Genomic DNA, 24,674 nt, shown 5'->3' on the forward strand with positions numbered 1-24,674 from the left:
GAGTGGAGGAATAAGGTAACTGCATGATGGACATTAAGAAGGGCATGTGATGTAATGAGCACTGGATATTACATAAGACTGATGAATCACAGGCCTGTACCTCTGAAACCAATAATACAATGTATGTTAATTAATTGAATTTAAATTAAAAAATGTTAAAAAAAAAAAAAGAAAGAAAGAAAGAAATTCTACTAAATTCTCAAATTCACAATAGGGAAATAACAATTGCCTGTAAGCTGAAGTATCTATTTTGTATTTTTGCACCAGACAGCTAGACTTAGCAAACATTATTAGATGCTAAGCTCCTTGATCAAGGTAGAAGTTCTTATTAGTAGAGCTTAAAAAATTACAAAGAACACTATGTAAGGTATGGTCTTCGGCTGTGATAAATTTGTTTGGATACAAAGATCCTTACTTACACTGGGTCAGAAAGGTACTAGAAGTTGGCGACCATGACAAAGACAAGCTCTTTTCCCTTATCTTAATGAAGACTTTAACACCAGATAAAGTACACTGAAGACAGATCTATGAATATCATGTACAGATTAAAAATCTACCTTTCAAAAATATAGAAAATTTCAAGGTTAGCTGCAAAGCTAAAAAAAGGAATTACCTAATGAGAAAACTGAAGAATAGATCATTCATTCATTAACTCCCTTGTTCAAAGAAATATTTATTTAGCACCTATTCTGTACCAAACACTGTTTAGTCATTAGAAATACTGCAGTGAACAGGACACGTAAGGCCCCTTCCATCTTCCAACATATGCTCTAGTGAAAAGAAATGTGCAATAATAATAAGGAACAGGAGCGCCTGGGTGGCTCAGCTGGTTAAGGGTCCAACTCTTGGTTTCGGCTCAGGTCATGATCTCAGGGTTATTAGAATGAGCCCCATGTCAGGCTCTGAGCTCAGCATAGAGTCTGGCTGGGATTCTTTCCCTCTTCCTCTCCCTCCCCCTCAAATAAATAAAATATTAAAAAAAATAGATTATGCTAAGTACGATGAATATGGTTAAGTACTATGAAAGAAATAAAAAGAACATGACAGAATAACCTGGGAGAAGACCTCTCCTAAAAGTAAGATAGAGTTGAGCATGAAGAGTAAGAAGCCAGCTATGTGAAGAGCCAGGGAAAAGGGCTCCAAGCAGAAGGAATATCAAGTATAGAAACAGTGAGGTGATTAAGTATTGATGTATCAAGAGTAAGAAAAGAGAGACCACTGTGACTAGAGAATAGTGGGCAAGGGGTGAGGTACACAATGAGGCTGAAAAGACAGGCAGGTATCACACAGTGCCTCAATGTTTACAGTCTTATTCTAAAAGTAACCAGAAACCTTTGAAGGGTTTTAAAAGCAAGCAAATACCTGACATTTGATTCAATGTAAAAAAAGAAAGAAAAAAAAAAATCACTCTAGCTGTTGCATAAACAGTAATAAGTAAAATCAAAGTCCTATTTTAAAGTCCCCAACACAGGGCGCCTGGGTGGCTCAGTTGGTTAAGCGACTGCCTTCGGCTCAGGTCATGATCCTGGAGTCCCTGGATCGAGTCCCGCATCGGGCTCCCTGCTCAGCAGGGGGTCTGCTTCTCCCTCTGACCCTCCCCCCTCTTATGTGCTCTCTTTCATTCTCTCTCTCTCAAATAAATAAATAAAATCTTAAAAAAAAAAAATCTTAAAAAAAAAATAAATAAAGTCCCCAACATAGTATTTTTTCTATTTGTAAAGTAACAGTTTTAAATAGACATGAGACAGGAAAGTTTTACCTTGATCCAGAACCGTAAGACTTGGATTCAATTCCATGAAGGCAATCTTGCAAAGAGCTAATAAGAACTTTGCAACGATCATCAGCAGATACTTTGGATTGTTTAATTAAAGAAATTGCAGTTACCAATGTCTCAATAGCACTCCCATAATCACCTATGAGGGAAAGGAGAGGGACTGAAATCAAATAAATTGTTTCCAAAATACCACCAAAACGCTTGGGGTAAGAGTAATAAAGCATTTTATAAAAGAAGAACACTTCAATAACTACAGAAGATACCTTAATTTTTTTAGTGTTTTGCCATTTGGAAAAAGCTCTTATGTGCATGAAATTAGCACAATTTGTTATTATTATAGCTGTGTAAATCAGGTTAATTTGTAATATGAGAATCAAATTTAAGTCATTAAATGTAAGGACTAAAATTTAAATCTAGGGAGCCTGGATGGCTCAGTCGTTAAGCATCTGCCTTTGGCTCAGGTCATGATCCCAGGGTCCTGGGATCAAGTCCCACATCAGGCTCCCTGCTCAGCAGGAAGCCTGCTTCTCCCTCTCCCTCTCCCACTCCCCCTGCTTGTGTTCCTGCTCTCTCTCTCTCTCTAACAAATAAATAAAATCTTTTAAAATAAAATAAAATTTACATCTACACCTAAATATTTAAAATTATGGATCTTTTCATTACTGTGACACATAGCGTCCTTCAATGTCTTTTAAATAAACAAAAGTACAATTTGGGGATATGAATATAAGTACTAAATGCAAATGACCAATCTTCAAGATTGCACATAGTTTTAGGTCATTCCTAATAACATAAATAAGAAATATTAATCAGGAAGAAATATATATACAAACCAGCACTGGCATCAGACACAGCTCTTGAAATAGCACTGCTTGAGATTGCCCTATTTCTATTCATGATTTCTTCAAACTCAGCTTCACTCAATGGCGTTCTTGCAGTATCCATTTCCCTGTAAAATAAAAATAAACCTTAAATTGTACTCAACAAATTTTCTTAGTCGTAATAGTATAAAACAATTCATATTAGTTGCTTTTGACAAGTGCCTCAGAGCTAGTAGTTATTTTTCCAGAGTGAAGCATACTATTTATCCTACAAAGACAAGTCTAAGCAAAATTCTCTTACACCACTATCTTTCAGCTGAAATAAAGTAGCAACTTAGAAACCTTGCCTTTCTGGAGGCCAGAAATAATGTATTTAGATATCTGCAATATAATATTTTTCAGTCATACAAAAACAGATATAATAAATTGTTCTGATGAATATATATAAGATAATTATATATTATTATATCTTTTATTTATATATATTTTTAAATGTTGGGAACAAAAAGTATAGCCCTACACAAGTAAGGAATCTGGTTACATTTATGTCTGGATCCTCTAGGCACAGGACCCAACTCACAACAGAAGGAGAACAAATGTCTGATTAATTAATAGAACTTCAGGCAAGGACAAGATCTTAGACCATCTTGTTTGCCACTGAATCCCCAGAAGAGTATCTGGCAAATGTAGTAAGTGTAAACAACTGTTGAAAAAAATGAATTAAGTGCCAAAATTTTCTAAAGCTGCTTCACAACTTTAAAAATTGTACATGTACACTGTGTCAACTATACTTCAATAAAAAAAGAAAAAACTGTACATGTACAGTATAGGAAAAGGAAAATTTTTTGCCATCTGAGTTACTAGTTACTAGATAAGACACTGAGTTGAGGGACACAGTAGCAGTTCATTCCAATGAAATGAGAAAATAGATAATCTAAGCTTTTGCATGCTTTTAAGGTATTACTGTTATTCCCCAAACTTTATAAACACCCTGAGCAAATTACAAGTTGTTCAAAATACAGGTACATTTTCAACTAAATGCTGTGACTTGTGCCCATCTTATCCCTCTTAAAAAAAAAAAAAAATCCCACGTGAGATAGTTTTCTCTAATTTTCAGTAAAAAATCAGTCATTAATAACCATCCCCCCATTCATGAAAACCTAACACTGCAGAAATTCTATTACGTAAGGAAAAGGATAGGAAACTCAAATTTTAAATAATCAAACCAAGTCACGTAATCCACTCTCATATACTAAAGGTGAACACTTAATATGAAGTCACTCACTGGAATTAAAGTGAACAGAAGTTATACTAGTTTGGCAGTTCTAACAGTTTTCTAAAGAAAACGGCATTTTAAAAAAAAATATTTTATTTATTTATTTGAGAGAGAGAACATGAGTGAGGTAGGGGGTGGGGCAGATGGAGAGGGAGAAGCAGACTCCCCGCTGACCAGGGAGCTCAACCTCAGGCTTGAACCCAGAACCCTGAGATCATGACCTGAGCCAAAGGCAGACACTTAACCAAGTGAGCCACCCAGGTGCTCCAGAACAGCATTTTTGATAGTCATATAGATGCAACCTCAACAAATGGAAAATGGTCAATGGGCTTTGCTTACAACATCAAATTTATTGCCATGAGCCTGTGCAATTGCATGGAGTTAGGCAGATTCTCAAACCCATTCCTTTAGGACATTATCAGACAAAATGAAATACAAAGTAGTTTAACAGTTATAGTTTAAAAATATAAACTCAGAAGAAATTAAAGCGGGCAAAAGATTATAAACCTAGCTCTCTAAATTATGTTTTGAGTACGGATAGTTTTTAAAGGACTTTCGAAAGGGGGTAAGAGATCACTTACTTCAACAGTGATTTCCACCCAGCTCTTCTCCAAGGATCACCATTAATTATTTTAATTTCCACAACAACTGTGTTTTACAAGCCTTCATCTACCCAAATATATTTGTAAATTATTGAATGCTCCCGTTTTAATTAAAAGTTGGTAATTTGCTACTCAGGACTCCTGATCAGCATGAGATAATCAACAGCACCTTATATAACAAACTAATCTAATTCCTAAAATGAAGAAACTTTAGTGCTCTGTATATTATCACCAATGGTAAAGGAGATTCATTTTAAACTCTTAAAAGTAGCTTAAGGCCATTTGCTCACTTAAATTATCTTTATTAACCTCTTTCAACTTAAAAAATAATGAAAATGAATCCCCAGAATTTAGTGACTTGCTCTAAATCATGCAGCTTTATTAAGTGGCAGAGGTGGATTATTCCCAACAGTTCTGTATGTCTTTCACCATATGATACTGCCTCTTCTAACAAGAGAAAATATAGAAAATTAAGTATCTGGGGGAAAGGTCATAATTAAAAAAAAACAAAAACCTTAGTGATGACAGTATGGAGTACCTTTTACCAATCAAATAAACCAAGTCTACCGTCATAGATACATACTAACTTACCTTCCAGGAGGCCCATAGTCACCCCTATCATATGGTGGGGGTCGGCCATATGGATCTGTTGGTGGTGGACCCCGGCTATCTGAAGTAGGCATGCCGCTGTTAGTCGGTGGAGGAAAGAAAGCCGGGTTCACATGTGGAGCTGGTGGTGGGGCACCTGGAGGTGGTCCAGGAAGATGCGGAGGAGGAGCAAGTGTAAGGGGTGGCCCAAGAGGGCCAGGTGGGCGAGGTGGAAAGGGGCCTGGAGGTGGAGGTGGTCCCTGCTGTGGAGGTGGTGGACCAGGAGGGGGGCCGTAGCCTGGAACTGGAGGTGGAGGGCCAGGAGGAAGCGGACCCAATGGAGGCTGCCCAAAAGGTTGTCCAGGAAAAAGAACTGGTGGTGGAGGGCGATCTCCTCGATTAGGAGGCCCAGCTAAAGGAGGAGGCAGAACCTGACCAGGAGGTGGAGGACCCGGTGGACCAGGTGGGCCTGGAGGACCTAAGGGTGGACGTGGTGGAGTCTGTCCAGCTATAGAATAAAGGAGAGAGAGGAGAGAGAGAGAAAAAAAACCACTTCAATAAGGTACTGTAAACTTTATGCCAAGATTATACTTTTAAAGCACAACTCATAGACCAAGATTCTCTTTAAATGAAACCCATATGGTAAATGCTACACTAACAACTACAAAAGTGAAGTATATCTTTACAAATTTAACTAGTTCAATTTATGCTTAAGAAAAATTATTGAAACAAAAAACGTTAATAAAGATTATAATGCTTAGAGATAGTTTCCACCTTTCAGCGTACACACATTTCTTACAGTGAAATCACCCACCTTATATTCTACTCTGATGCCAAGCTAGAAAGTGAAACAAGGAAAAATGGTCTTGAAAGGATTTTTTAAGAGGTAAGAAAATAAGACGGATGTAAATATTCTATATATAAGTCAAGCAAGTTTGGAGAAAAATAAAGACCTTTTAGGCCAAAAATGGGTATTTCCTCTATGCTGTGCCCCATATGCCATGGAATCCTAGTTTCCAGGAACAAAGGCCGAGTTCCTTTAACAAGATGCTTGATCAAATTTCCTGGATTCCAAAAATAGCATAACAAGGAGAGTAAGTCACATTAATAATGCATTACTTGAAAAAGAGAGAAAAGGAAAAGAGGTATTAAGGTAGACACATTTTATCCATGGTAATTTAAGAAAAATTTTACCTGGAAAAGGTGGGGGTGGCCCTCCTGGTCCTGCTGGTCCAGGAAATCTGTCCCCACCGGGAACAGCCCCTGGAAAACGGCCCCGTCCTCTACCACCTTGTGGAAATGCTGCACGTGAACTGCCTCCTGGAGGACCAGCTTTACCTTCCCCAGACATTTGTCCTGATTGTGTAGCTGCAAATATCCAAATACTCATAAATAGCATTTATTAAAATAGTCCTCTGAAATGTAACCACTGCTATTAGAAACAACTCTATTTCAAAGTTCTGTATGCTATAGGCTAACTTGCAGATGCCTTGGGCCTATCCACACTACATGAGGAAGTATTGGTTAGAAAACTTTCACATCTAGTTAAGTTCTTTTGAAGTCTCAAATATCCAGACTTAAATGTATTTCCAGTGAGTAAATGAGTTACTTTCAAAATACCAGTACTCTACAGCAGCCAAGACTAAAATTCTCCCAACAGAAATCTGAATTTCAGTAAGCATAGATTAATTTTGTATCATATTCTTCAGTTAAGTCTTAAGTGCTAAAACATTAAATGAAAAACAACCACTTGAATTTCTGTTAATTGCATGATCATCCACCTTATCTCTTTAAGTAACAGCATTCATTAAGCGTGTAATGGCAAATCTTTTCTATAATTCACTTTACCAAGTGGTGGAAGGTCTTGGTGCCAAGCAGAAAATCAACGAGTATTTTCTGGTTACTAGTTGTTTCTCCCCCACCACAACACACATCCACATAACCTTCCTTCAATCTAAGGATTAGAATGTAGTTTCTTCCTTTCTCTAGGATGGGAATGACAGGACAAGAATGGCAGGGCTATAGAACTTGCACACTGTTATATAATACTGGGTCTGAGAAGGTGGAGAAAAATGCGACTAGGTTTTCAGTACACTGGACCATAGTCACAAACCAGATTTAATTCAAAGGATAGACTTTCTAAAATGGATTCTCCAATGAACTAAATATTAAGATGACTTCTCTAGTGTAATATCTAACAAACACTAGCAACACTGGTTAAAATGCACATCTTTTAATAAAGGCCTCTGAGGGATTGCTTACTTTTCCTGGACTGCATTTCAAATTGACTCAGGAACTGTTTATTGCATGGAGTTACAACAGGATTCTGACCATGAAGTTCTCTTTTAGGCAACAGATCCATTAACTTTTTTGAGGATGCTTCAGATCCAACACCAACAAGGGCAAACCTAAAAGATGTTTAAAGGAGTGAGGGTAGGTGAGGAGAGATTAACAAAGCTACTGTTATTAAAAAGGAAATGGTGTGATTTTACCTTTATCTAAGAAAAATGAAAATATTTCTTAAAACGATACAAGTTCACACTTTCATCTTTAACTTTTTCAAAATATCAACATAGTATACACTTTGCTCATTTAAGGTGTACAATCCAGTGTTTTTTCAGTATACTCAGAGTTTTACAACCATCACCACAAACAATTTTAGAGCATTTTCATCATCTCAAAATGAAACTCCATACTCGTTAGCTGTCACTCCATTTCCTCTCATCCCCCAACCCTAGGAAACCATTAATTCACTTTCTATCTCTATGAATTTGCCTATTCTGGACATTTCATATATATGAAATTATACGACACGTGATCCTTTGTGATTAGCTTCTTTCACTTAGCATAATGTTTTCAAGGTTTATGCATGCTGTAGCATGTATCATTACTTAATGTCTTCTTATGGCTGAATAGTATTTCATATGGATATAGCACATTTTAAAAAGTATCCATCAGTTGGTGGGCATTTGGGTTGTTTCCATTTCTTGGTTATTATGAATAATGCCCTGTGAAAAGATGCCCAACATCACTATCAGGGCAATGTAAATCAAAACCACAATGAGATGCCATTTCATATCCTGTAGGATGGCTATAATCAAAAAGATAAAAAGTGTTGATGAGGATGTGGAGAAATTAAAAATTTCATACACTGCTGATAGGAAAGTAAAATGCTGTGGTTACTTTGACAAATCATCTGGCAATTCCTTCAAAAGTTAAATACAGAGTTGACATATAATCCAATAACTCCAATATCGAGTGTACGTATGTGTGTATATACATATACATACACACACACGCACATACACCTAACAGAACTGAATATGTGCTCATACAAAACTGGTACAAGAATATTCATAGGGGCATTATTCACAACAGCAAAAGTGGAAACAACCCTAATGTCCATCAAATGATGGATGGAATAAAGATGGAGTACATCCATATGGTATTCAGCCATAAAAAGAATTAAATGCTGATACATGCTATAACATGGCTGAATCTTGGAAACATTACGCTAAGTGAAAGAAGTCAGTCACAAAGGACCACATACTGTATGATTCTATTCACATGAAATGTTCAGAATAAGCAAATCCATAAAAATAAACTGTTAAAGGGTATGGGATTTCTTCTGGGGGTGATGAAATGTTCTGGAATTAAAAAGTCATAATAAATATACTAAAAACCATCAAACTGAACATTTTTGTTTTTTATTTACTTATCTTTAAAATTATTTTTATTTATTTATTTGGGAGGGGAGAGAGCATGTGTGCGCACAAGCAGGGGGAGCGGGAGGCAGAGGGAGAAGCAGGCTCCCCACTGAGCAAGGAACCTGATGCAGGACTGGATCCTAGGACCCTGGGATCATGACCTGAGCCGAAGGCAGACACTGAACCAACTGAGCCACCCAGGTGTTCCAGACTGAGTATTTTTAAAAGGTAAATTTTATGGATGTGAATTATATCTCAATTAAGAAAAATAAATTTGAAATAGAAAAAAAGAAAAAGAGAAAGAAAGAAGAAAAAAATGAGAGGAAAAAAAAGAATGGCTCCAATTTCATATAGTTATAGGATATTCTAGATTATTCTCAGAAGGGCTCTTAGGAACTTAGAACCCTTCTCTTCCTAATGTTCAAAATGGCTCTTTAACTAGATCCCTCATTCTAGTCAACAAACAATTCTGCTGTGTGACTCAAGATTATCTTGGGTCACAACACTTAGAAACAATTTAATGAATTCATTAATTTAACAAGTATTTATTGAACACTATCACCTACATGCCAGACACAATCCAAGGCTAGGGACACAAGAGTGAACAAAACAAAATTCTTCCTCTCGTGGAGCTTACAATCTAATGGAGACAAGACCAGTAAATAAAATATACTATAATAAAGAAACAGAGTGAAAGGAGCAGAAGGTAATTATTTTGCATAGGATGATGAGGAAAGAGAACTCTTTCAACAGAGTCCTGAATGAAGTGAAAGAGAGATCCATGTGGATATCTGGGGGAAAAACCAAGAATAAGAAACTACTAGTGTAAAAATCCTACGTAGGAATGTGTTTGAAGAACAGCAGAGATAATGTGGCTGAAACAGCATAAGGAAGGCAAAGAATAGTACGATTTAAGGTCAGACAAGTGGTGGGGAATAGATCACATAGTACCTTCTAGGCCACAGTAAGATTCTGGCTTTTACTCTTAAGTGATAGGGGACCATTAGAAGAAGATCTGAGCAGACAAATATTGACGTCACTTTTTTCCGACGTTTACACTGTGCAGTAACATAAGCTGTAGGGGATTTAGGGTGAAAGCAAGAACACCAGGTAGAAGGCTATTACAAAAGTTCAAGTAAGAGATAATAGTAGCTTGGGACCAGGTAACAGAAGTGAAGTTCATAAGAAGTGGTCGGATTCCGGGCGCCTGGGTGGCTCAGTTGGTTAAGCGACTGCCTTCGGCTCAGGTCATGATCCTGGAGTCCCGGGATCGAGTCCCACATCGGGCTCCCTGCTCAGCAGGGAGTCTGCTTCTCCCTCTGACCCTCCTCCCTCTCATGCTTTCTGTCTCTCATTCTCTCTCTCGCAAATAAATAAAAAATCTTAAAAAAAAAAAAAGTGGTCGGATTCCACATACATTTAGAAAATATTCTTAATGTAAGCTAATACACTGAACACGAAACAAGCATACTAAGGCATATTCCTTATCATTCTGCATCTAGCAATTTATCTTAAAAAAATCCAAAATCTGCACCTGAAGGTTTATATAAAATGAAGCCTGCTGTAACATTATTTATAATAGGGACTGAAACTCAAATAACCAAAAATAAGAATAGTAAAATAAATTACTGTAGCATATAAGGTATGATGGAAAGAATTAAGACATTAGAGAAGATGTGAATTTATGGATAAATGTTTTACTCATGTTATGAAACACGTGAATTATAATCCTGTTCTTTTAGGTTTTTCCACTAAATATATTATATGAGCACTAGGGGAAAACCTGCAAGTATATTCACACTTAAGAGTGATCATGTATGGATGGCGAGCTTGTGGCTTTTTATTTTCCTATTTCTGGGTACCTGTATTTTATAATGTTGCTCTAATAATCCTATCTCATGTATATAATTTAATAGTTAAAACATTCATGTTACATTGTTTCTCCAGCTGCCCATCTTTCCCCGTCACTTAATCACAGGATAATAATGCTTCTTCAAACTGTCTTTTCAATAATCATTTCAACGACAAATGGAGAAAACTCAGGAAAATTAAATAGACCTAATCTGCCCACACTTCCAGCTTCACTAGTTTTAGTAAGTAAGATCACAGGGTAGACAAAATAAGTGAAATGAAGGGAATCTCTGCCCAAGTACCTTCTGCCAATGTGAATAATAAAGCCTGCATATAGTTAGCATTAAGAATAGTTACTCCCAAAATTACAATCACTAGCTGCTAACATATTAGGGGGAAAATGAAATTAAAATTCTTACCCCTTTGACTGGCCATTTGCCCGATTTTCAAAAAATTTTATCTCCAAAATATCATTTACTCCCAAAGAATGAACTGCTTCAGTTAAGTCTTCATCTGTTGTCCACTGCAAGACATTTCCCCCTCATTAACCATCAAAACATGTGCAAGATTTTAACTGTTTCAACTTAAGAGTAAACTCAGAACAAACAAGAGACAGTTAATGCTCAGTGGAAATCTAAGCAGAGTTACTGCCAGTTAGTCTTTAATTTTTAAATGGTATAAAAGCACCTGAGGACATAACTTCATCCCTTGATAAGAGTTTCAGAAATTAGAAGGTATATTATCCTTGGAGATAAGATTCATTTTTTTTTTTTTTTAAACTCTTAAAGAGTTTCTGGTCTCTCCCAATTTTAAACTGCTATGATGTTAAATTTTTAATAAAACCAATCTCACTTATCACTTTTCTCCTTAAAGGAAATTATGTCGGGAAATAAATTCCACCTTATGTTTGAGTATAAGATTAAAAAAAAGCACTGACATGTACTGAGTACGTATCATGTACTTTATATCAAATATTTAACTCTTAAAATGATCCTGTTAAGTCCTATTATTACTCCCATTTCTCACATAGTGCTATGGAGAAATTAAAAAGCTTGTCCAAGATCACAAAAGTAGTAAGTGGACAAGCTACGATTCAAAGTCTTCTTTAGCAATCACTCCCCCCAACTACATTGATAATGCTCCAGTATTATAAAACTGCTCAGACTGAGTGGTTGGAGATAGGTAATTTTTTTAAAAATGTGAACATTTTAAAATAAAATGCTACCAAGGAAAGAAGGATGACAAATTTTGATTTCTAGACAATTTTTAAACTTTCAAATGTACGTTCTAAATGTTTCTAAGTAGAGATGTAAAGATTTTTTTTTTTTTAAAGATTGTATTTATTTGACAGAGAGAGCACAAGCAGAGGGAGAGAGAGGGAGAAGCAGGTTCCCTGCTGAGCAAGGAGCCCGATGTGGGACTCGATCCCAGGACCCTGGGATCATGACCTGGGCGGAAGGCAGCCGCTTAACCGACTGAGCCACCCAGGCGTCCCGAGATGTAAAGATTCTACAGGACTATTTCAATAAGTATTTAAGATTTAATGCTAAAAATCATAAATATAATAAATATACACTGAACACCCAGTTAATGAAACTCCCAATTAATAATCTCATAGTCTCATAAAAACCCAAATTAAAATACAATGCATATAGCATTTTCCATGCATATAGCAGTTTCCATAAATGAGATTTCAAATTTAAAAGCAGAAATGAAATTCAACAAGTTTGTAATATAAATTAGATAATGAAAACTTTTTTTAAAAAAGATTTTACTTTTTTTAAGTAATCTCCACACCTAACATGGGGGTCCAACTCACAACCCCAAGATCAAGAGTCACACACACTTCTGACTGAGCCATCCAGGAGCGAGCCCTAATAATGAAAACTTTTCAAAACCCCAGGTCAAACTGTTTGTTCCTACAGTTCTGAATCCTGGTTTCAGACCTTATGTGAGTATTTTTCTTTGTAAAACTAGGATGGCAGAAGTAGTAAAGTAAAAAGAATACCTGATTTAAACTCAAAATAAATGAATTATATTTAACTGGAATCTCCACCAAAACAAGCTGAATGACCACAAAATTCAAAACTAGATTTGGAATTTAGAATGTTTAAATGTACTTGAATTTCTCTCCTCATTGCATAAACAAGCATACAGAACAACAAATCTTCAAATTTTTATTTTATAAAACTGGAAGAAATTAACTACTCGAATAGTTCAAAACCAACTACCAATAATTTAATTCATATGTTAAATTTACTTACCCATGTTAGATTTCCAATATACAATGCAATTCTCTTTCCAGTATATGTATAGACAACATTTGGTGCTGCTCCTTTACCCACATCATCACCAACAGTTGGTGGGAGAGTATCCATGTAATCACGGTCTTCTGGGGCATCTCCATTATTTGCAGATGGAGAGATGACATCATCATACAAATCTATCTGATCATGCCCACCATATTCAGCTTCCTGAGACACAGAAATAATGCCCTAAATTATAAAACAGTCAGACAACCACTAAAGAGACTTGAATACAAATTCATTCAACTATGTTGTTTTAAAAATCTGGTAGAAGATAAAGCCCCAAAGATCTCAGTAAAAATCTTCTCTTACTTCACGCCACAGATGTATTCTTGAATGGTAACTATAAAGTGAATTTCTATACAATAAATCCTATTTTTCCACTTATATATAATATAGGAAATAATGTTCCTCAGAGAGAAGAATGATATGGAAACAAAATAAAGTAATAATATAAAACTTTCCTTGGAAGTACAATACTCTTAAGAGTAGAAGTAACAATACATGAATGCAAATAGGTGGACTTTAACAAAATGACACAAAAATATCACAAACAAAACTCAGAGCCATTATAAATCTTTAATATTTAACTGCAGAAAAACACAACTTTTATTTTCTATGGTATTCAGGATCTTGTTTCCCACTGTGAAAGGTATTAGTTTTTTAAAAAAAAAAAAGCACAGTGAGCTAAGCCACAGGGAAGGGATGAAGAAATGTGGGTACATAAATTATTCCAAATGTCATAACAAATGAACAAGGAAAAGAGAAACAATAAATAAAATACTCGTAAAACTATCCAAATTAGTATCCAGCAACAGTTTCATTATTCTCAGTCAACAAAGAGTTAATGCTTACCTGACTTCTTAGATCTCTAGTCAATTTAGCAAGAGGTATCTAGTCAATTAGCAAGAGAAAAGTGGTATGAACAAGGATCTAGTAAAGCTCTGCCACTGTCACCAGCAGAGTTAAAACAATGCTAGTGGATGCCACTTACATGCTTAAATGGTAAGCAAGGGAAAAAGGAAAACAAAAAAGAAACAAATGTACACAGGAGAGAAATGAAAAAGGAGGGTTCTAGCATAAATAACTACAAGAAAAATGAAATGCAGACGTTGGCAGAACACTCAACAACATTTAAACTGCCCTTCCACAGGCTTGACTAGCCAGAATCAGAAGAAAAACTACTTTTATCTTCCTGCATTTCCATCACTAAGTATCTAAATCAATGTGAACCAAAAAGTAAAACAAAAAAGAAAAAGAAAAAAAAAATCAATGTGAACTATTTTATTTTTCTTACAAGGTAGAATATTTGAGATAATAAAAGAACTACAATTAAAAAACAACAAACTTGAGAGCTCAGAAATGGGTTATATCCTCTCATAATTTGTTAAGGATGAAGTGTTACATAAATGGCACATAAGGAGGAGCTAAATGTTCTAATAGTTTTAAGGACTATTACGAGGACAGAGAAATGACCCAGAGAAAGCATTTGTAATAGGACTATAAACAGATCAACAAAATTTTGTTATTATAGGCCCCAAGAGAACATAGCTATTGCTTTGTTATCCAGAAGAGCGGCAGAGTTAAGATTTTTTTAAAAAAGAAAAAAACCTAAAAGAGGAAATACTAATTATACAAATAGCCAAAGGAATCTGAAATTTACAAAGTCATCTTCAGGTAATCTTCTGCATAACTGAGTCAACCAATTTACTAATTATATAACAGCATCTTTACATAACATTTAGTTTTGAGGTAGAATGTCTGTACGACTTATCTATAAGGAACTCTAGGTTAAGTCACGGAACAAAGCCATCTTTAGCAATGGGCAGAAACTAGACCACAACTCACTACATTATGTCTTGATTTTATTTTGTTTGTACAGCAATATCAAAATAATCTTTTAGAACTAAGTTTTTGTTAAACAAAGTAACATGCTCAAATTGCAGTGACAGTAAAAATTAGAAAAAAGGAGGATGAGTTTTGTTATGAAGTTTCAGTGTAGCTGAAGCTTCAGGTAGCGTGGTTGCAGCAGTGGTTCCATACACTTAAGATACTAAAAAGATTCCCACAAGCGGCAGTGGGCATTTTAAACTCTTGCAATCCAGTTCTGTACATCAAGTGGAATTATTATTATTATTCAAAGGGAGTTGTGTTTCCATCCTCCTCAGCAGAGATTATAATCACAATATATGGTCTGAGGGAGAGTAAAAAAGAATGCAAGGATTATTTAAATTTTACACTTTCATGAAACAGGTTAACACATTATTTGATTTTTCATTAGTTGTAAATCTAGGAAAATGTTTACTTAAGCAGACAATAATTTACAAGCATAATCGCAGCTACACTAACCTGGTGAATCACAATCACTTACTATTTTTGTCCGTCCACGAATTCCTATGTTGACACCAACCAATTTTCCACATTGATATGATTCTACCAATACTTAGGATCAGCCATTTTGTCTGGTAGTTGGACTGCTTCCAATTGGTTGAAGTATGATGCTAATTGAGACCAGGGTCCTGGGGTTTGATTTCCATGTGGACTAGTTAGCTTCACTCTGTTCCAAGGCCAAAGCCTGTACTTCTAGCCCCAACGGTATGCATTTGGATGTGGTGAAAAAATATTAATGAATCTGAATACAATTGCTGCCATTACTAAAAATGAAACTCAAAGCACATATCTTGAAGTATCAGTACTCTTCCTTTTCAGCTTCAGCATATCACATCTATCCTCCACATTAAAAAAAAAAGATACAGAACACATCTACTTTCTGTTCCCATTTTAAAAAGGAGGGAAACACACATATTCTGAAATTATGCAAAATGTGTACCATAGGTCATATACAAAGAAGGTGAGCTCTGAACATCTACTGAACAAAAAATAGCTTCTACTTTGTCAAAGAGAAATGGTCAACAGTGTCAAGTTCTACTATGGAAAGAATCTTTTCAATTATTATCTTTAGGAAATTTTAATGGCATTCAAAAACAAACAAAAATCAACAATGCCCCTCTAAATATTTTAGGTGTCAAATGCTGCCCAGTCTAACTATCTACTTTTCATAGTAACTAATCTACTGATAGAGCTGCACATTACATGTAACTTCCAATAAAATAACAGTACTCAGGATTTGTTAAAAAAAATCCAGTAATATTTTTCGTTCCCTACATTCTAAATCACTAACCATTCTAACGGCAAGGCATCCTTTTAAGATTTTACACTTCAAGATTACGTTCTACATGATATACAAGTAGCTGTTGCCACATTAGAGAAAACAGTTTAAAATTAACACGGATAGTAAAATAACCAAAATCCTATTAGCTCCCTTTTAAAGGCAGTGTTTCTTCTTCCCACCAAGGACTTATTTTTAGACATATTTTCCTTAATCACCTCCCACAAAATTTTAGTGTAACAGATGTCCTGTATATACATTCTGTATACCATCACTGGGCTGACCACGGAATAACTGTACTACACTCTTCATTCTCCCTGACAAGCCCAACATGGCTTTTGGTGATCCTAAATTGTAATAGCATCCCTGCATTATACGAGAGTACCAGTAATGGTACAGCAAAGGCCACCTGTTCCAAAGCCCCTCTATTTAAAAAAGGAGAAGGAGAAGAAAGAAAAAGAAAAAAAAAGAGAAAGGAACTTAAAATCCATTTCCATTTGTAGAAATATAAAGGGGGGAGGTTTACATTTTGCATTTACAAAATGTATTCTATACCAAGGAAGAAAAATACTAGCATGGAATATCCAGAAGATAATCGAATTCATATTTATCTTTATAGAAAATATATCATTTTCTGATTTTTATCTACTTATGTTCTAATACATTTGAAAATTAGTTTTATAATCCCTGTAAAAAGATCAACTAATGGTAAAGAAGCCAACTTCTTTACTAAAAATATGCCACATGAACCACAAATGGTGGACAATTCACAGGCAGCTGAATAAACTACACTCATAAATTATAAAACTGAGTGGGAAGAGTTCTAGTTCCCCTAAATACTTCTACCAAAGTTTCTGAATCAGTCTCTACCTACCTTATTCTCAACCTTACAGCCTTATCTCAGAGGATTTTCTATTAAACATAAATTTATCAGAAATAAGGTTTCACCGACATTTGCCCAGGAAACTTACTTTCCAAAATCGGCTAGACAACTGGCTAGAGTAGATACACAATGATTAAATATAAAGTATAATGACTCATGAAATAAAGGCAAGTTGACTTATGAGGATGTCTAGGTCCTTAGTTCTAAACGAATTTTTTCCCCAGCCATAACCTATATATATTTTCATTTTAAAACTCAGTGGTCAAATTACTAAATCAGCACTGTTACCAGTGACCTATCACTAGACAGATCAATAACTAAATTCGCTATTAAGAGCTTTTGATTTCCAAACAAGCAAAATACACACCTCAATGTATACAGTATAAACTTTCCTGAGGTTCCTAGAATTTTTTACTTTCCCCATCAATAAAAATTCTACAGCTAAAGATACACATAAAGGAGTTTTATAATACATGACCTGTCAGAGTGTTATAATTATGTAGATGTCTCTCACCCCCACTACAGTGCATTTTAAGAGTAGAGACTATCTGAATTTTGTATCCCTCCTTGTTGGCATATAACAGACATTCAAGAAATGTATTTTGAACAACTGAGTTTGGAAATTTTTTATTTAGTCTTGGTCAAAATTAAAAAGTCTAGAATTATTAAATATTAGGTTATTAACTACCACATTAAAGTACAAATCCCAGTTCAAACTGGACTGACACATACTATAGAGGCTGAAACAGAATCGTTTTCTTCTCAACTCAAAATTCAAGTAAGGTAGACGTTGGAAGTAGTTCAAATTATTCCACTGGAGCAACTAACTGTTCTCAATTTGGTTACATCCAAAGACCTTAAATTTAAGAACTAAAGAGCACCCATGAAGAATAGCCAAGTCCCTTGTGCCTTCTTTCTCCAACTTTATTCTCCATTCTTAAATTCATCTCGTGAAGAAAGGAACTCTGTATTTTCACTAAACTTATTCTCACCCCATCCCCAAATTAAAGTTTCTTCTAAGACAGCTGACTGTCTCATACTTTTTGAAATAGGTTTATACTGTGCTTAACCAAAATACACACCTGGAAAAAAAAAAAACCTTCATAAAGTACCATTTAAAATAGAAGAAAATGGAAAATACAGACTACAGAGAATTTCAAAGTACACAAATGCAATTAAATCTGCAGCTCACAGTAAAGAACAAGGAGTTGTTGTTGGGTTTTTTTTTTTTTTTTGAAGGTTTACAGCAGTTTAGAAGCCAAAATAAGTCGACTGGTTATACTTAGTAAAACGCTTTACTCAACTACAGTAAGAGTCATAGTTTACTATAGCAACCAGGAGAAATAAGGTCACCAGCTCACAATAAAGTGAAAATTACATCAGTTATAATTCTGTAGTTGCTTCTAATTCTGATCAATTTTCAGAAAAGTATTTCAATGACAGTAACATTTTTAAAAAAAAGAGGATGGACCTTGAAAACAACCAACTATCCTTTTGTGGCCATATTTTGCAAAAGAATTACCACAGCAAGCAGATTACAAAGGCCAACGATATGCAAAATAATAACAAAAACAAAGCCACTGTTTAATCCCATTAATCTATTCAAAACTATAAAGATTTTACTGGTAAAATATACAACCATGTGAGAGATAAAATGCTGTAAGTTCAAGTCAACAAAAAGCTACATTTTTAAGAGAACCCTATAAAATAGTTCCTCATCAGGGCCACAAAATTTTAATCTCTTCCCACCTCCTGCTCAGTCAGCACTAGTTACTGCACAGGATAAGCAAGTATCACTCCTTCCAGCTATATGTATTAGACAAATGGCCATCCCAAATTAAGTATGGGAAAGCCTAAAAAAAATCTTTCATGAAGAGGTCCTGAAGAAAGCTCAAATTCTAAAACTGCACCCAAATTCTTCTTTTATCATAGGGGAAAAGGCAAAGCAAATGTAAGAAAAGCTAATGAAGACAGTCTTGAACATTTAACTGCTCCTTTACTTTCAGGAATGGCCCTCTTTTGGATGGAATGTTATATCCATTTGATAAATAAAAAGAAATTTCCTAGAGGTCTTTTGTCTACTGTTCTTAAAAGCATTAACATCTGATTGTAGTGCCCGAGATAATTTTCTAATTTGCCACTGACACAACTCAGTCATCACAGTTCTAAAATATAAACACAAAAAGAATTAAGATTTTAAAACTTAAAGTTTGATTACAATACCCAGTCTTTAACGGAGTAGCAACTATTTAAAGCTAATTGAAAAATGTTTTTCTTTTCTAATACTTAAACCAGAGGCACAAAGTCATTCCTGAAAACAAGAACAGTTAAGGATTTCTAGCTTTCCCTCATTTTAAAAAAACCTTGAGCCCCTAGTCAGAAATAAAGTCTTGAATGTAGTGGGGGGAAAAAATAAAAAAGAAAAAACATTAACCACTAAAATTGTATCAAGCTTCTCTTACGGACCTGGAATATAAAAAATCAAGCTTTTAGGTGCACTACAATTAGGCACAATTTAATTTTTAAAAATGTGTTACTACATAAAGGCAGTAAAGATGTGAACAGCAGGCTTAGAGCTCACACGTCACTACTCTAGTAACAAACGAGATCTTCTGCAAGGATGCCCAACATCAGACATCACAGCTCCGCGGCTAGTTCTTCTAGGCAACTGTGGCTTGAGAGATACCGGAAAAACCTTCCATTCTCACTTTCTCCAACCTTTCAAAACGAAAATTAACAGATCCCTCGGAGGGCATTTTACATTTGCTTTTGAAAATCGGGTCTTATTTACAACCTTTTAAACTATACTAAAAGAATTCGGGTGAACGTTCTTTATTTTAATCACTCCTCTTACCTCTCGGTGAGCTACCATCTTCCCCCCTCCCCCCATCCAACCAACACGCTTCCAAGTCTTCCTTTTGGCTCAGGCCATCTATCTTCACAGGTATTTTCATCACAAAAGCCAACAACAACTGGGCCTCAAAAGCACTGCAAGACCTCGACCACCGAGGCACGGCCCGCGCACCGACTTTGAAACACGATCGATGGTGCAAAAGTCAAAGGACTTGTTGCAAACGTGCCCACACCGAAGCCGCCTTCACAAAGCGTGAGAGGAGGAAGAAGGCGCCACGCCGAAACCTGTCGCAAACGCGAGCAGGAGCCCAGGAAACTGGGCGCGCGGGATACAAAGGGCCATGAATGCGGCCTTCCATGAGGCGACCGTGCGCGGCCGGGGAGACAAAATGGAGCGACGAGAGGAATCGGAGCCCGAGTTGCAGGGTCGGGGAACAGGCGGCGCCCGGCGCGCGCCCCGCCGGGCTTCCTCTTCGACCCGGCGGCGGGGGAGGGGGCGGGGCGGCGGCCTGTTCTCCCCTCCGCGCACACGCGGCCCCACCGCCCGGGCCTAGCGCGGCGGGAAGCGCCCGCCGGCCGCCGCCAACAATGGGGAGGTGGCGGCGGCGAGGGAGGGGCCGGCGGCGTCTGCACGGCGGCCCGCGTCCGCGCTCCAGGCCCTGCGGCGGGCAGCAGCATCCGCGGCCCGCGAAACGACGCGGTAGAACGAGGGGCGAGGGGGGCGCCGCGCCGGGGTCGGACGGCGCGGCCCACAGGCGGCAAGGGCGCACGGTCTGCAGCCGCGCCGGCTCGCAGCCCGCGGCAGGCCCTGGGTCAGCGTCCGGACCGCAGCGCCGCCCGCTTCGGTGGCGTGGGCCCGGGCCCTCACGTACCTGGTTGAACTCTTCGCCCACATCCGCGTAAATGTCTATGTGGTCCACACCGTCCGCCATCTTCTCTCAGCCGAGGCCGCCGCTGCCTCCTGCAGGTCTGCCCGCCGCGGCAGCAGCAGCGGATCTAGCGGCGGGGGCGGGGCGCGCTGCGTCACTTCCGAGGCCCGAGGGACGAGGCGGGGGCGGCCGGGGACGGCCGGGGGCGGCGGGCGCGTCTGCAGCCCGGCCGCTCGGCGGGCGCGGAGAAAAAGCTTGCGTCTCTGCTGGCAGAGGCGGTTTCTTTTGTGTGTCTAGGTTAGGCCTGGGGCTTGGGGGGACGTCCCAGCTGTTTCCAGAGACTGTGTTTTCACGTTGCCTCTGGCACACTCAAACGTTTTGTAATATTTTCATTCTCAGTTTTGCTTACAATTCTCAAAGCCAAGGCTTCTAGAGAGGTGGAAGTTTTATATCCATGATTAAATAGAAGTGTAACCCAGCATTCTGTGAGCGCCTTGAGGGCGAAAACAACGTTCTTATCCCTGCATCCTCAGAGACCCGCAGTTTCATTTGCCTAGTAAACGCTGGATTCCCGTTGATTGTTGTCTTGAGTAATTTGCAAGCTACTTAGGTTATTTGCATGCTATTTATGTTTGCATCTCTATCCCCTGTCACCGTCTCCTTTCATCTCCTCTTTCCCCGTTCGTTGCCCTTTGGTTTTTTCCCCCCGCTTGGATCGCAGTTGGTTTTTCTCTGAATAGTTCAAACGCCTCTAACTTGAATGCAGTCATCCTAGAGCCCACCCAACAAGGTAGAGGCATCTTGGGGCAAAGGGCTTCTCAGAACCACAGAATGTCTGAACGAGAAGGGAACTGGAAAAGGTGTCATTAGGTCCAAACATCTATTTTTCAAATGAGGGAACGGAGGCCACATAGAAGTAAGTGATTTAACCGGGATCACGTGATCAATACAGACCGCTTTTGCCACCAGGGTTTTATTCAAAGATGTCTCTCCAGTTAGAAACCTTACTCCATTCTTTATTTCTTTTTCACCCATTTAAAAACCCACCAAATTAGAGTGTGTTTGCTAAGATACAGAAATCTTTTGCACAGTGATAAGCCAAAGAATATCCACCTGTACTTGGTATGTTGGAAGAAGCTTAGTTGGAGTCTTAGAGACCAATGTGGTGATGTGGATAACAATTACTAGTCAGTTTACCAGTAAGATGACCTCAGTCGAGTTACCTAACCTCTCTCTCATGTTCAATTTCAGAATCTTCAGACTTGAGGTAGTAATATTTACCTCACCAAGGTTGAAGGTTGATGGTAGTTTAAATGAGGTAATATGCAAAATGCCCTATCCTCTTCTACTTCTTGGAAATACTGATTTTCTTTTTTCCATGGGGCTTTATAGAAGACAAGAGCCATTCATGATAAGGGGCAAGACCTTTTTTTAGATTTGGGTAGGCACCATAGGCCCATCATAGATGTCCATATCCCAATCCCCGGAACCTGTGACTTTATTAACCTTGGAAAAGGAGCTTGACTTATCCTTGATTTCTTGGTAGGTCCAAAGTAATCACAAGTGTCCTTATAAGTGAAAGAGGAGGCAGGAGAAGGGAGATTTGATGATAGGAGCAGTGTATGTTCTTTTAGTACACTTAAAAATCATTCCAGGGTTCTGACTTCTACCATTACCTACGAAAAAGCAGGCGTCAGTGTGACTGTTTCTTTAAAGGTCATTGGGGTTCCCCCCCACCCCGGCCGCTTTTAAGATTTTTCTCTTATACTTTGGTTTTCTGCTCTTTTACTATGTATGTTTGGAAGTGTATTTCTTTTTATTTATGATGCTTGGGATTCACTGAGCTTCTTGAATACATTGATGCCTTTCATGAGTTCTGGAAAATTCTCAGCCTTTACCTCTTCAAATATTGCTTCTGCCCCACTCTTTCTTCTCTCCCTCTATAACTCCCATAAATGTATGTTAAATCATTACTATCCACTATTTCTCTTACCTTCTCCTTTTTTATCTCTTCCTGCTTCATTTTGAGTAGCCTTTTTTCTGATATATTTTCTAGATGACTAATTCTCAAATAGAAATAAAAATAAATAAATAAAAAATAATGGGGATGCCTGGCTGGCTCAGTCGGTAGAGCATGCAACTCTTGATCTTGGGGTCAGGAGTTTAAGCCCCACATGGGGTATAGAGCTTATGTTTAAAAAAAAAATAGAAACAAAAAAAATAGATTACTAATTCTCCCATGATGTCAAACTTATCTATTTAGCTATTAATTTTGGTTTTGAGGTGGTTTGTTTTTGGTAATTTTAAGACTTAAAATTTCTATTTGATTCTTTTTAAAATCTGTTATGTTCATTTTTATAGCATTCTATTCTTTGCCCAAACAGTAAGTCGTGGCTTTCATCTCTTTGAGTGTAGTAGTCATCATTGGTATACAATCTGGGTCTCTGCTAATTCCAATATCTGGAGTCCCATTGAGTGTATTGTTGGTTCTTTGTTTTAGTTATTTGTTGTGGTTTTGTTTTGGTTTGTTTTGTTTTTTGAAAGAAAGAGGCGGGGCGGGCAGAAGGGAGGGAGAGAGAATCTTAAGCAGACTCTACGCCCAGCCCAACACGGCTCTATCTCACAACCCAGAGATCAGGACCTGAGCTGAAATCAACAGTTGGACGATTAACCGACTGAGCCATAGAGGCACACCTATTCCTTGTGTTCCTTATGCTGTTTCTCACTCATGTTGTCTTTTTTTTTTTTTACTCTTAAGGCATTTATTTATTAAAACATTCTCTGCCAAGATTTCACATTAGCTTAAAATTCAAATCAGTCTTTACATTTCCCTACTGAGGTTTCCACCTCAGTGTATCACATAAAAACACCTTCTCCAGCAATCAGTGTTACCAGCGTCCACACGGTGAGCCCCATGGTCAGCCTCTTTGTTCCCTAGGTGACCCAACTAGATGTTAATACTGCTCTGCTACAGGGTAAAAGCTCCTAACTCAAACTCATTGGAAAAGGGGAGAAATTTCTGCAAAGTGCACTTTAAGAAGAGGTATTGTTTGCTCATGAAAAGAAACCAGTGAGTCCTCTAAGAATAATAAAAGGGGTTATTTTACAGTTAAGCACATGATTTGGAGTGAAGAATTCGGATGTTGCTCTGCTGGTCCAGGCCGTTAATACTCTTCTTGTTCCTCCTGTGGGCCCCTTCATCAGGTATCACAAAGTCTTCATCTTCATCTGTGGCATACAGAATGTCCACGATCCTCTGCAATACCTGGTCGTTTTCCCCCTCATTCTCCTGGCAAATCAATTCAATGTTCCTTAGCTTTCCAAAGTAGAAATCTCTTTCTTTCTCCAAGTCTTCGACGGTAAGTTTCAATGCGTTGACCTGCTGCATCAATTCAGCTGCTTCGTCATCCCTGTTGCCCACACCAGGATTCTTTCGCACCACACCCGGGCCAGCCTTAGGGGTTGCAGTAGTTCTGTGTGTTGCAATGGGCCTCTGTGGAGCTGCACTGCTAGAGCTGAGAGGTTTCTTCGGCTTGTTCAGAGCTGGAGCAACAAGGGAGGGAGCCACTGCAGTTTCTTGACCTTGTCTGGCAGCTACGGGGTCACAGTCTTTTCCATCATAGTTTGCATCAAAAAACTTCTTGAACCACTGAACAAATTTAAAATTGTCCTGAATCTTTCCTTTTACTAATTTGTCACAGGAATTCTTTTGTCAACACCCATTCTCTTAAAGCCTGCTTGTAGTATTTTGAAGTTCTGGATGTACTCATGTTTTAGCTTAGCCTGGAATTTCACTTTCTTCAAGGCAATGGAGCCAGGGAACAGCATGTCCATAAACTGACAGTAGGCAGCCCCTGAGCACAACTGTTCGATCTTCGTCAGATTCAGCTGCAGAGACTCATTGATCCAGGCCAGCATGTCATGTCGACTTAGGTTATCACTGGTGACTGATGTTGAATATACGTTCACTGCCAT

The 24,674-nt window shown here is 37.8% G+C and overlaps 1 protein-coding gene and 1 pseudogene across 6 annotated transcripts in view; both read right to left on the minus strand.

Annotated features, from left to right (window-relative positions):
* The window catches only part of CPSF6 (cleavage and polyadenylation specific factor 6), a 34,829-nt gene extending 14,013 nt beyond the window's left edge, over window positions 1-20,816 (minus strand). For 3 of the 6 annotated variants that reach the window (XM_021678666.1, XM_021678665.1, XM_021678664.1), the window contains exons 1-9: window positions 20,703-20,816; window positions 12,884-13,093; window positions 11,039-11,142; window positions 7,324-7,469; window positions 6,256-6,429; window positions 6,015-6,125; window positions 5,065-5,569; window positions 2,608-2,723; window positions 1,760-1,913 (exon numbers count right to left, since the gene is read on the minus strand). In XM_021678666.1, the coding sequence (XP_021534341.1) occupies window positions 1,760-1,913; window positions 2,608-2,723; window positions 5,065-5,569; window positions 6,015-6,125; window positions 6,256-6,429; window positions 7,324-7,469; window positions 11,039-11,142; window positions 12,884-13,093; window positions 20,703-20,762 (1,580 nt within the window). In that variant the 5' untranslated portion in view covers window positions 20,763-20,816. The remainder of the gene's footprint in view (window positions 1-1,759; window positions 1,914-2,607; window positions 2,724-5,064; window positions 5,570-6,014; window positions 6,126-6,255; window positions 6,430-7,323; window positions 7,470-11,038; window positions 11,143-12,883; window positions 13,094-20,702) is intronic. The other 3 variants (XM_021678668.1, XM_021678667.1, XM_021678669.1) reach the window with 2 other exon arrangements.
* Window positions 20,817-23,863: 3,047 nt separating this feature from the next.
* LOC110570561 lies at window positions 23,864-24,674 on the minus strand (annotated as a pseudogene).

This window comes from Neomonachus schauinslandi, chromosome 5, assembly GCF_002201575.2.
Source record: "Neomonachus schauinslandi chromosome 5, ASM220157v2, whole genome shotgun sequence".
Taxonomy (NCBI): Eukaryota; Metazoa; Chordata; class Mammalia; order Carnivora; family Phocidae; genus Neomonachus; species Neomonachus schauinslandi.